The 14263-nt window shown below is 36.4% G+C and overlaps 1 protein-coding gene across 1 annotated transcript in view; it reads left to right on the top strand.

Annotated features, from left to right (window-relative positions):
- Window positions 1–14263, top strand: part of EMCN (endomucin) — a 139907-nt gene that overhangs the window by 105903 nt on the left and 19741 nt on the right. The window contains exons 6-7 of the mRNA XM_049885633.1: window positions 6095–6119; window positions 7872–7933. Coding sequence (XP_049741590.1) covers window positions 6095–6119; window positions 7872–7933 — 87 coding nt within the window. The remainder of the gene's footprint in view (window positions 1–6094; window positions 6120–7871; window positions 7934–14263) is intronic.

Genomic DNA, 14263 nt, shown 5'->3' on the forward strand with positions numbered 1-14263 from the left:
GAACCAAGAAACCATGTGAAACAGACACAGATGACAATCTAGGAACCCAGAACAGCAAATGGAAGGATGAAGAATTAGAGTGAACACCAAATAGAAGGAGAAACTGAAAGAAAACAGCAAACAAGGAAATTTACAAATCATATCTCCCAATCCAGTGACTGGCAAGAATGTCCCTTATGCCCAAGCCCAGCAACTGGCTGAACAGACACATCACCTCGTCATTGGCTCTAGCCATATCTTGACAGGTGCCATCTACACTTCTGCCAAATGATGAGTAGGAGATCCTAGTGACCTCATTCAACGTCCACCCTGCTGCAACATGACACATTCCACACAGGAAGAAAAATCTACCAAGCAAAGCAAACAATAACCAAAAAGAGCAGGGATGGCAATAATAATGTCTGATAAAATAGACTTTAAGTCAAAGCCTATCATAAAAGACAAATAAGGGCGTTATATAATGATTAAAGGGTCAATCCACCAAGACGACATAACAGTAATAAATGTGTACCCAATAATGGAGCTCCAAAATAAAACAAAGGCTAACAAAATTGAAAAGAACAACAAACAGTTCTACAATAACAGTAGGAGATTTTAACACATCACTTTAAATGATGAACAGAACAACTAAAAAGAAACTCAACAAAGATACAGAAGACCTAAAAAACACAATAAACCAACTCGGCTTCATTGACATGTACAGAACACACCACCCAACAGCAGCACATTCGCCAATGCACATGGATCATTCTCCCAAATAGGCCATATTTAAGGCCACAAAGCAAGCCTCGATAAATTAAAAAACAGTGAAATAATACAAAGTATCCTCTCTGACTCTAACACTGTTAAACTAGAAATCAATAATAGAAAGAACAAGGAAAAATAATTAAATACATGGAAACTGAATAGCACCTTACTTAAAAACTATCGGGTAATAGAAGAAATTAGAAATGAAATTAAAACATTCTTAGAATCAAATGAGAATGAAAATTCAACATACCAAAACGTTTGGGACACAGAAAAAGCAGTGCTCCGAGGAAAATGTACAGCAATAAATGCACACATCAAAAAAGAAGGCCCAAAATGAATAGCTGGACCAAAGAGTTTGAACAAATAGAAAAAGAACAGCGAAAGAAGACCACAGTTACCAAAAGAAAGGAATTAATAAAGATCAGAGCAGATATAAATGAAGTACAAAACAGAAAAAAAAAACAGAAAAAACTCAACGAGACTCAAAGTTGGTTCTTTGAGAGGATCAATAAGATTGACAAACCACTGGCCAAATTGACAAAGGAAAAAAATCAGAAGACACAAATAACAAAAATGAGAAATGACATGGGTGACATTATAACAAAACCAATTGCGATAAAGAGGGTCATAACAGAATATTATGAAAAATTCTATTCCAACAAATTTGAAAACCTAGAAGAAAACAAATCTCTAGAAACACACTACCTACTTAAGCTAATACAAATAGAGAGAGAAAACCTGAACAGATTCATAGCAAAAGAAGAAGCTAAAGACATCATTAAAAAAAAAAAAAAGAACTCCCCCCCCCCCCAGTAAAAAAGCCCTGGCCCACATGGTTTCACTGGAGAATTCTGCCAAACACTCAGAGAAGGGTTGATACCAATTCTATTCGAACTATTCCAGAACATAAAAAGTGAAGAAATGCTCTCTAATTCATTCTACAAAGCCAGCATAATACTAAAACCTAAGCCAGGCAAAGACTCCATAAAAAAAGAAAATTACAGACCAATATCCCTCACGAATATAGATGTAAAAACTCTCAACAAAATTTTAATCAATAGAATTCAACAGTATATTAAAAAAAAAATACATCCTGATTGAGTGGGATGCATACCAGAGATGCAAGGATGGATCAATATTAGAAAATCAATCCACAGAATTTACCACATAAATAAGTTAAAAAAGGAAAAGAATCACATGATCGTCTCAACCAACAGAGAAGAGGCATTATATAATACCCAATGCCCTTTCCTGATTAAAACTCTCAGCAAAATAGGAATAGAAGGGAAATTCCCCAACCTAATTAATGGCATATATGCAAAACCAAACCAGCGAACATTATTCTCAAGGGAGAACGACTGAGAGCATTCTCCCTCAAAATGGGAATAAGGCAAGGATGACCTTTATCATTACTCTTATTCAGTATTGTACTGAAAGTCCTAGCCAGAATAATAAGGCAAGAAAGTGTATCCAAATTGGAAAGGAAGAAGTAAAACTATCCTTATTTGCAAATGACATGATCCTATACATAGAAAATCCCAGAGACTCCGCAAGAAAGTTACTGAAACTAATAGAAGAATTAAATAAAGTGGCAGGGTACAAGATCGATATACAAAAATCAGTTGGGTTTCTCTACACTAACAAGGAGGACTCCGAAAAGGAACTCAATAAAACAACACCATTTACAATAGCCCCCAAAAGGATAAAATACCTAGGAATAAACTTAACCAGGGACATAAAAGATTTATACAAGGAAAACTATAAGACACTACTGTGAGAAACTAAAGGAGATCTACATGAATGGAAAAACATTTCATGCTCATGGATTGGAAGACTTAACATTGTGAAAATGTCAATACTACCTAAAGCAAGAACTCTTTTTCAAAAAGCTAGAAATAGAAATCCCTTATGATTCAGTAATCCCAGTTCTAGGTAAATATCCAAGAGATATAAGAACAGTGATATAAATCGACATATGCACACCTATGTTCATTGCAGCATTATCCACAATAGCAAAAACATGAAAACAACCTAAATGACAATGAACAGAAGAAAGGATAAACAAACTGTAGTGTGCACTTACAATGGGATACTACATAACTATAAAGACTAATGAGGAGTCTGAGAAATATCTCATGGCATGGATGAACCTGGAGGACATTATGCTGAGTGAAATAAGTCAATCACTAAAAAACAAATAAATTTTGCATGGTTGCACTATTATAAAAAGTCAAGAATAGATACACACAGAAAGCAACATTCTTTGACAGTTAGCAGGGATGAGAGGGAGGGGAAAACTCTTTCTAGATAGTATTCATTAATCTATTGCCATTGAGTAGATTCTGACTCATAGCAACCCTATAGGACAGAGTAGAACCGCCTATAGGGTTTCCAAGGAGTGTCTGGTGGATTCAAACTACCAACCTTTTGTTAGCAGCCAGACTCTTAACCAATACACCACCAGGGTTTCCTTCTAGATAGTAGACACGTGATTTGGGGGATGGGAAAAGCAATACCAAATATGAGTGAAGTCAGCACAACTTGTCCAAGGTAAATAAGACTCTAAGACATACACAAGAAAAAGGGATAATTTCAGTAAACGCTATAACATTCATAATTTTGCCACAACAGTAACAACAACCAAAAAATCTTTGTGTGGTTACACAGGTAGATATGTATGCATATATGTGTATAGGAAGACATATGCCAGTAAATGCAAGTGCATATATAGGTGTAACTGTAGGCATATGCATGTACACTTTTGTATGTATATGTACATACATCCCTATATATGTCAAAGCATGTAAGGAGCACAGTTGCAGAGGAGGCTCCGCAGACGTATCCAAACAACTCACGGGATTGGTTTATTGGATTAGAAGGCTTAGGACCATAGTCTCGGGAAACAATTTAGTCAGTTAGCATAACATAGTTCATAAAAATAATGTTCTACATCCTAGTTTAGTGAGTAGCATCTGAGGTCTTAAAAGCTTGTGAGAGACCAATATAACTATTGGTCTCTAGACTCTTCTGGAGCAAAGAGAATGAAGGAAAAAAAAACAAAAGCTCAAAGAAGAAACCAGTCCACAGGACTAAGAGCCCGCATGAACCAAGGCCTCTTCCAAGCTGAGACCAGAAGAACTAGATGGTGCCTGGCTACCACTACTGGCCATCCTGACCAGGGACGCAATATAAGGTCCCAGATAGAATGGGAGAAAAATGTAGAACAAAATTCAAATTCCTGAAAAAGGCTGGACTTACTGGACCAATAGAGAGTAGAGGAACCCTTGAGACTGCAGCTTTAAGATACCCTTTCAACCTGGAACTAAAGCTATTTCTGGAGGTCGCCTTTCAGCCAAATAACAGGTTGGCTTACAAAATGAACAATATCAACCGTGAGTAATGTGCTCCCTTACAAACCAACTATATGAGACCACACAGTCAACATTTACCCAAAAACAAAAATGAGAAGGCAAGTAGGGGAAGGGAAGCTAGATAATGGAAACAGAACAAACAGAATGGAAATAATGAGAATACTGATATATTGTGAAAATTGTAACCAATGTAATGGAAAAATTTGTATAAAAATTGTAAAAAGGGAACCTAATTTGCTGTGTAAGCTTTTATGTAATAAATAAATAAAAACAACTATTTAGAGTAGGGAAGACCAGGATAGATCTAGTTGGTGAACAGCATACGGCACCATGGATTAAATCTTAGAAATTAAGAGTGAAACTGGGGATTTTAGCCAAGGTGACAGACGTAGAAGAATCCAAAACATTACTGAAAGTCATAACTTTATAAAGCAAGTATGATCGAAGCCAAGTGAATTAAATTCATAAAGCATATTCCAATGACAAGAGCTAAATCAGAGATGAAAGGAAATCTAAGAGACAGCAGCTGAGTAGTCATGGAATGATACCTGAGTGACATCAGGAGCAAAACCAAGGAAACTTTAAGCAATCAACTAAATGTAGCTTTCCTAATTGGCCATTTATTACCTGAGATGCATAGGTGTATTGAACTGGTTTAAAAATCTCTATATGCCTCTATTTTTGATGTATAAAATGGGAATAATAACTGCATGGGTTTGTGAGGATTGAGTGATAATTCATGAAAGTACCTGGAATGTACTCAATAATATTATTGTTGCCCTATTTGGCTTCTTGGCCACATCATATCTAAGTGCCTTTCACATGGGAAATATTTAATATGTTAAAATTTTGATAAATTATCCGAAGGTAAGCAATGTTCAATATATTTAAATGAATTCATTTAAAGGATGTTTTTTTTCAGTTTACTGGTTTACCATTTTGTTGACTTTATTGATCTTTACAGTTTCCATTAATTGATGTTGTCAAAACAGTAGTAGAGAGCAAAGGGTTGAATCTGGAGTAGACTAGACTAGACTAGAATAAAAAGGAGTATAGAGATGTCATCAGAAAATGGAGCCTTATTGAGATTAACTCATTCCAAATCAAGATTTAATTCATTGCACTTGAATGTACTTCTTTAATTAGTATGACAAAAGCACTTGTGGTCCTGAACAGTGTCAAACCAAGTCTCTCTCTTTCTAACACACACACACACACACACACACACACAACACACATCCAAAAGTCTTTGGACAGACTGTCAGCCAGACAGTAATGCAAGCTTTGACCACAAACGCCCACACCAGGAATACCAGGCTTTTGTGCAGGATGGATCGTCCTGAGTTTCCGCTCAAAGCCCAAATTATTTTCTCTCAGACACTTGTGAAGCAGCCTGGCAAAGCATAGAAATGATAATCTGCAGTCAGTAGCCTCAGTAACACTTTGCAGGACACTTTTGAGAGGCTGAATCAGTGGGTTTCAGGTTTAATTAGAAACAATATCTATATAGTAGCCCACCGCACATATAACAATTTGTGTGCCCCCCAAAAAAGCAATGTATGAGAGAAAGTAGAAAAATCGATTGTCTGATTTAAAAAAAAAAAAGGACTTCAATACTTGAGGTAACTGCTTTTCAGGGATCCTGAAATAAACTGAAACATCCTCTGGGGTCTGTGGGATGAGCAGTGATGGACAGTAGTTTTATACGGAAATCGTAAGATCAAAATTAGTCCAGAACTAATTAGCTCAGAACTAATCAAGACTATCCCTTTAATGTCGGATCAGTGTTAACCACACCCGAGGAAGTGGTCAGCGGGGAATAAAAAATTATAAATTGGCTTTAGAAACAACTGCTCGGAACTTTAAAGCCACACAATGTCTCTGCAAAGAAGCTGGTAGGGGCCTCAGGGATTTTTTTTTTTTTTTTTGTAGCCAAGAACCTTCTAACTTTAATAACAACTCTCTCCCCCTAGGCACAAGGGAAAATGGAAATGATCAGTAAGTAAAGCCGTCATCATTATTTTCTATAAACCCTGACCTTACTATTTACGTAAGGAAAATTAATGATCCTCTACTTAGGCTTCTTTTTTCTTTTTAAAGGCATTTGTGTAGAATCCAATATATATGGTATTTGGCTAACTATTTGTCAGAATTCTGTCTATTCTTATAGAGAAATTCCAACAACTAAAAGAGAAGATTGTTCTTTAAGCTTGGATAAGGTAGTAAAATGGAAAATCAAAAGATGAAATCATAAAAAAAAATTTTTTAATTTAAAAAGAATGAATATAAATATGACGGAAAACATCATAGAAAAAAAAAAAAAAAACCTGGAGTTTTAAAATAGTTTTCCCAGTGAAATTTTCAGTATGTTTATCACAATTAGGTAAAAATCATTCCTGTACCTTGAGGCTGCTCTAAGTGGCTTTGCCTTAACCATTTGCATTGACTTTATTAAAATAACCAAATTGATGGTTAGCAATTCAGCCAATCATTGTAACCAAGGTTCTGCAACAAGACAAATTGTTTTAATGTCAAAAGCTCAAATTCTGTGGTTAAGTTTTCTTTATGGACTTGAATTTGAAGCCTGCCTTTATATGGATGTTTTCGTATGTTCATCAGGTTGTGAACTTTAGATAGAATATCCCTAGATTGCTCACCCTTCTGAATTAGAAATGGAGGTTCTTGAAATGTCAAAAGAAAAGGGTTGGGGGCCAAAACTGCTTAGAATAAGAGGAAGGATAAGTGGTGTTATGGTTGAATTATGTCTCCCCAAAATTTGTGTTGTAAATCCTAACCCCTATACCTGTGGTTGGAGCCCTGCTGGTACAGTGGTCAAGAGCTCGGCTGCTAACCAAAAGGTCAGCAGTTGGAATCCACCGGCCACTCCTTGGAAACGCTTTGGGGGCGGTTCTACTCTGTCCTATAGGGTGGCTGCAAGTCAGAGCTGACTCAACAGCAGTAGGTTATACCTGTAGTAATAATCCCATTTCAGAATTTGTTTAAGAGGCCATACCAGTGTAGGGTATGTTTTAAGCTGATCACCTTTGAGATTTAAAAAGAGCAGATTAGGAATGAAGGAGCAAGCAGATATGGGGGAAGATATATGCCACACCACGTGAAGACCACCAAGGAATCAAGGAACAAGGACCTTCCCCAGAGCCGACAGAGATAGAAAGCCTTCCCCTAAAGCCGTTGCTCTGAATTCAGACTTCTAACCTCCTAAACTGTGAGAAAATAAATTTCTGCTTGTTAAAGCCACCTACTGTGTTATTCCTGTTACAGCAGCACTAGATAACTAAAACAGGTGGAAACTCCTAATTCGAATAGACAGGTAGCCTATCTGCACTGCAGGATCCCAGGACCTCATGAAAATGAACATCTTCCAAACCTGGCATCAGTCCCAAGGTTTGGAAACATTTCCATGTCTTCTCCTTCATAATTTAGTGCTGGAGACATGTGCAATGTGGACTTTATGACAGCTGCTTCACATGACCCATTTTAATGTTTGACTTATGGGATAATCACTGCTATAGTAGAGTGACAAAGATTTGCCAGCTTGATTCCAGAAGGGAAAAGTGCTATGATAGAATATACGTTTTCCTGTGTGAAGAGATAGAGGTTTTGTTATAGAAGCACATGAATTATATATGTATGTGTATCTCCATTCTGTTTATATCACATTTACTCGCTTTCACAGACATTCAATGCTAATTACTGTGGTGCTAACTTAATGTTTTCTGTTCCAAATAGACCTCAGTCAGATAAAGAGAGTGTGAAGCTGCTCACTGTTAAGACAATTTCTCATGAGCCTGGTAAGTTCCCAGACAGCTGAAAAGATGAAAAATGGTTATTTCAAAATCTAACTATACCCCTGGATTTTGCTCATGTGAAACATAACTAAAAAGTATGAGTTCTTTAGAAATAGTCAATTAAGAACTCCCCCAAAATACAAAATTTTCCCATGCAGGAGAGATAAACCCTAGAAATAGCATTTTTTATAAGATTGTTGGACTACCTGGCTTTTACAAGTTGCTTTTTGTGGATGTGTAGATGTGGCCTAAAGAATGGGTAGTAACCATAGGCATTTCCAGTCTATAGTGATGGCAGCAGAAAGAGCATTATGTTTATTATAAAGCTTTTTGTTATTGTTGTTTTGTTTTGTTTTTGATAATGGCTATGTGTAGTCAGAATCAGGATACATTCATTGGTTAAAAATATAAATCACATTTTATATAATTTTGTGAAAATTACATTTCATATAATTTTAATTGAGCTTCCGAATGAAGATAAAACACAATTTCATGTCGATAAAATTTGATGCATTTTTAGAATTTCTTATGTAAGTTCATTTGATTTGAAATGTAAAAGTCTTTCAAAATACAAATATGGTTTGTACAAGGTATATTTTTATCAAGAATGGTAAATGTGAAATACTAGACAGTTTTAAAAGAATAAAAAGTCACAGATTTTTTTCTTGTTTTGAGTAGACCAGACATTTAAATCACTGATATCATAAAACAGATAAAAGTTATTCTCAGTTTTACAAAATAATCCATGTGACTTTAACATTAAAATCAAGATACATACATTTATAATATTCAGTCCTCAAAAATTTTATGTATGCAAAATAGCCCTAGAATACATGTGACATGTAAAGTGAGAGTTATAAAATCATAAACTACATTATAAATATTTCTGATAGCAAAAAAAATAATTTTATAAAACAAAAAGCTAGAAACAACATCACAAATTGAGGGCAAGATATCAAAAGCTGAATGTGTTCCCAATTTCAGTTAGGAAAGTCAAACTAGAACTACAAAAGTAAATTCAAGCTAGATCAAGGTACAACGGGCAAACAGAAGTCTTGAAAAGTGAGAGGCCCTCAAAGTTTGCAGATAGCCAAAACTCCCCCAATCCCTTTAAGAGAAACCTTAATCATTCTTTTATCTCTTCCACTTTTTGATACACATATTTCCTTTATTGCCATACCATTGTCTTTGGGTTAACCATCTGAATGGGCAAAGGAACAAAGGTCCTCATAGGATAGGTAGAAACCACTCAGTTTTCTGTTGGCTATTCATGGGCCTTGACTACATCATCAAGCCCTTTACACTAAACCAAAAAAAAAAAAACCAAACCCATTGCTGTTGAGTTGATTCTGACTTAAATTTGTCAAGCAACTTAAATGTGAACTAGTGTTAAATAAAGGAGCCCTGGGTGGCTCAACAGCACTGGGTTTTTTACTGGGGGCGGCTCAATGGTTAAGTGCTCATCTGCCAACCAAAAGGTTAGCGTTTCAAATCCACCCAGAGGCTATTCAGGAGAAAAAACTGGCCATCTGCTTCTCGAAAGATTACAGCCAGGAAAACCCTGTGGAACAGCTCTAATCTGTCACATGAGTCAGAATTGACTGGACAGCACACAACAAGTCTTAAGTAAGCTCATGAGGAACTTTGAGTATGACTACACTGTTTATCAAGAAAAGCTCTCAGAATCTGTCTGTGGCTTGCAAGCAGGCATCTCAATAATTTCATGTGCTCTCCCTTACTTCCTTGGGAATTTGAGCAGAGACTTTACAGTTTCCTGGACTCTCTGGACCCTGGGCTTGGTTGCTAGCCAGCATCTGGAAGTAGCCCCTATGTATGAGCCTGGGGCTCTCTGTGAGGAGGGTGCCAGGATCAGGACCACCTAGATTTCTCTACCACCCAGGGGCAAGGACAATTGACACCTGACCCAAGGCTTCTGAGAAGGGTAAAATCCAGAAGAATTTCATGTTTCTTGATTGCAAATTTCATACCTGACCCTTCTTTGAGGCACAAGGACAATTCTATGTGGACTAATATCTTCCATTCTCATAGTAACCACTGTAACGAGTGGACTAGACAATGACGGGGTAGTTAAGAAGACCCTCTAACCCTGAAACTTCCTTTTTCTTCATAATTAACTTCTCAGGTCACAGGTCTAAGGAGGAAATATCGTCATGGAAATAATATATATTCTCTGGTACTTTTGTTCTGCCAGCCTCAACTTGGGAATCACACTGCTTTTAATAAAACATCCTCTCGGAGATCAACTTAGCTGATCCACCGTGGAAAATATTTGGTGATACAGCAAGACTGAAATGAGTGATTCAGAGTAGATTTCAGTAGCCCCAAATTAATAGTCTAAAATATAATGATCTCCCAATGTTCTTTGTGCCACAAATGTTATTAAAACATGTCTACCATCAGTAGGACTTCAGGACTCCTAAAACATTGACAAATCTCTTCCCACTGCTTTTCAAAATTCATTCAAATATGTTATTGTTATAAGCTCATGCTCACCACACTGAACATAAATTATGTTATTATTTTTTTTTAAGTATTTCTTGCCCAGCAGTAACATCTTTCCTAAAATATAATTACAACAAACCCTGAAATGATTGTTGTTGTTAGGTGCCTTTGAGTTGGTTCCAACTCGTAGCAATCCTATGGGACAGAGTAGAACTGCCCCATAGGGTTTCCAGGGAGGGCTGGTGGATTTGAACTGCTGACATTTTGGTTAGCAGCCAAGCTCTTAACCACTATGCCACCAGGGCTCCTGAAATGATTAGGTTGCTTGATATAAGTTCAGAGCTTTCACCTAATTTTTCTTCTCCTATATACATACATTTTTAGAAATTTTAGAAATAGAGAAAGTAATGGGATAGAACACATGTCGGAATATGAACTACTCATAATTGATGATCGTTATGTTGTTATCATGTTTGCTTCAAAGTCTAAGAAATATGATATTAACTAACGTGCATAAGTGGCTAATAAAATGAAATGTGAGCTTCAGTGGCCATAAAACTTTTTGGATTGGTCAGTCCCTCAATTCAAAAACTCTGGGTTTATATCATAAAATAAACTGTGCAATTTTAGTGGTCAATAAATAATGTTTCCAAGGAAACAGAACTGTGCAACAACCATCTTGAGGAAAAATGCCAGGGGTTGGCAAGTTTCCTGGGTTTATAAAAGCCTCAGTGAACCATGGTTGGAGCCCTGGCCTCCTTCTGGTAAGAAAGTGCCAGTCTCCAATTCCTCTTCCTTTGATTAGGTCACCTGTTTCATTTCTGCACGCTCATTCCTTCCTTGGAACACGTTCTCTCTCAAATAGGGCTCTTCTCCTGAAATCATAGCCTCTAAATGTTCAAAATTCATTTCTTTAAATTTGGAGCCATCTTCAATGTAAAAAGGAAAAATCCTATTGGGTATGACAAGAATGTAACTTCAGGAAAAAAAAAAGAGCAACAAATGTGGCAGATGAAGGAGTCTTTATGAAAGCATATGATATTCCTCTGGGCATTAGTAAGAAATCTTGCCAAATTAAACATCACCATGATTGACTACAAAATATTCATGTGACATGATGTGTTTCAAACATGATTCTCACGTCACATGTCAGAGAGTTCATATAAATTATCTCATTTTCAATATATAAGAATTATGAAAAAAACTACTTCAATTAAAGAATACATAACTCCAGAGAAGAAAGAAGACACTGTATCATAGAACAACATTTCAAAGCATTACATGATTTTGAATCAATTCAAGAAAGAAAAGAACAGGTGGGAATTCACTATATTCCTTTGTTTAAAAACCTCTAATACCTTCCTATTAAAAAAAAAAAAAAATTACCTAAGAAAAAGTTCAGATACCTTAGTGTGTATACAAGGCCTTCCATAATGTGCCAGCCTTCTCTTTCTCAGTTTTTCTTTAATTGCTTTGTTAAGATATAATTCACGTCCCATATAATTCACCCATTTAAAGTGCACAATGCCATGGTTTTTAGCACATTTACAGATATGTGAAACAAACACCACACTCAATTTTAGAACATTTTCATCACCTTAAAAAGAAATTCCATACCCACCCCCTCGCCCTCTTTCTCCTCTCCCATCCTTAAACAGCCGCTAATAATTTCTGTCCCTATAGATTTCCTGATTTGGGATTTTCATATAAATGGAATCTTTTGTGAATGGCTTATTTCACTTAGCATAATGTTTTCAAGGTTCATCAGAATTGTTGCATGTATCTGTACTTCATTCCTTTTTTGTGGCTGAGTGATATTTCACCATATGGATATACCATATTTAATTTATCCATTCAGAGAGACATTTAGATTGTTTCTAACTTTTGACTATTATGAATAATGCTACTATAAACATTTGTATGCAAGATTTTGTGCAGATGTATGTTTTCATTTTTCCAGGGCTTATATGCCTAAAGTGGAAATGCTGTAACATATGGTTGCTCTCCACCATGTATCTGTCAGTGTGTCATATTGTGCTGGATTGTGTGTTTCTGTGATGTTGGAAGCTATGTTGCCAGTATTTCAAATACCATCAGGGTCACCCATGGTGGACAAATATTTCAGCAGAGCTTCCAAACTAAGATGGACTAGGAGGAAGGACCTGGCGGTCTACTTCTGAAATAAATTGGCCAGTGAAAATTTTATGAATAGCAGGGGAACATTGTCTGATATAGTGCCCCTCAGGTTGGAAGGCACTCAAAATACAACTGGGGAAGAGCTGCTTCCTCAAAGTAGAATCGACCTTAATGGCATGGATGGAGTAAAGCTTTCAGGACCTTCGATGTGGCATGACTTAAAATGAGAAGAAAGAGCTGCAAACATCCATTAATAATCAGAACATAGAATGTAGGAAGTATAAATCTAGGAAAATTAGAAGTTATCAAAAATGAAATGGAATACAGAAAGGTCTATATTCTAGGCATTAGTGAGCTGAAATTGACTGGTATTGGCCATTTTGAGTTAGACAATCTTATGGTCTATTATACTAGGAATGACAAATTGAAGAGGAATGGCACTTCATTCATCATTGAAACAACATTTCAAGATCTTTCCTGAAATACAACTCTGTCAATGATAGGATAATATACATACATGCCTACAAGGAAGACCAGTTAATATGACTATTATTCAAATTTGCACACCAACCACTAAGGCCAAGAATGAGGAAATTGAAAATATTTACCAATTTCTTCAGTCTGAAATTGATCAAATATGCAATCAAGATGCATTGATAGTTACTGATGATAAGAATGAGAAAGTTGGAAATAAAAGAAGGATCCGTACTTGGAAAATATAGCCTTGGTGATAGAAAAGACACTGGAGATCACATGATAGAATTTTCCAAGACCAGCGACTTATTCATTGCAAACACATTTTTTCAACAGCATAAACAGTGACTATACACAGGGACCTCACCCAATGGGAGGCACAGGAATCAAATTGCGTACATCTGTGGAAAGAGATGACCAAAAAGTTCAATATCTTCAGTCAGAAGAAGGCCAGGGGCCGACTGCAGAACAGACCATCAATTGCTCATATTCAAGTTGAAGCTGAAGAAAATTAAGATAAGTTCACAAGTACCAAAATACAACCTTGAGTATATCCCCCCTGAATTTGGAGACCATCTCCAGAAGAGATTTGATGCAGTGAACACTAATGACTGAAGACAAGACAGGTTGTGAGATAACGTCAAGGACATCATATATGAAGAAAGTGAAAGGTTATAAAAAGACAGGAAAGGAAGAAAAGACCAAAATGGATGTCAGAAGAGACTCTGAAGCTTTCTCTTGAACATAGAGTAGCTAAAGCAAAAGGAAGAAATGATGAAGTAAAAGAGCTGAACAGAAGATTCCAAAGGACAGCTTGAGAAGACAAAGTTAAGTATTATAGTGAAATGTGCAAAGACATGGAGTTAGAAACCAGAAGAAAAGAATACACTTGGCACTTCTCAAACTGAAAGAACTGAGGAAAAAATTCAAGCCTTTAGTTTCAATGTTGAAGTATTCTTTGGGGAAAATACTGAACCATGTAGGAAGCATCAAAAGAAGATAGAAGGAATATACAGAGTTATTGTACCAAAAAGAAAAAAAAAAAGAATTGGTAGATGTTTAACCATTTCAGGAGGCAGCATATGATCGAGCACTGATGGTACTGAAGTAAGAAGTCCAAGCTGCACTGAAGGCACTGGTGAAAAACAAGGCTCCAGGGATTGACGGAATACCAGTTGAGATGCAACAAATTTATACAGCCCTGGAGGTGCTCACTCATTTATGCCAAGAAACTTGGAAGACAGCTACCTGGCCAACCAA

Source organism: Elephas maximus, chromosome 5 (assembly GCF_024166365.1).
Source record: "Elephas maximus indicus isolate mEleMax1 chromosome 5, mEleMax1 primary haplotype, whole genome shotgun sequence".
NCBI lineage: Eukaryota > Metazoa > Chordata > Mammalia > Proboscidea > Elephantidae > Elephas > Elephas maximus.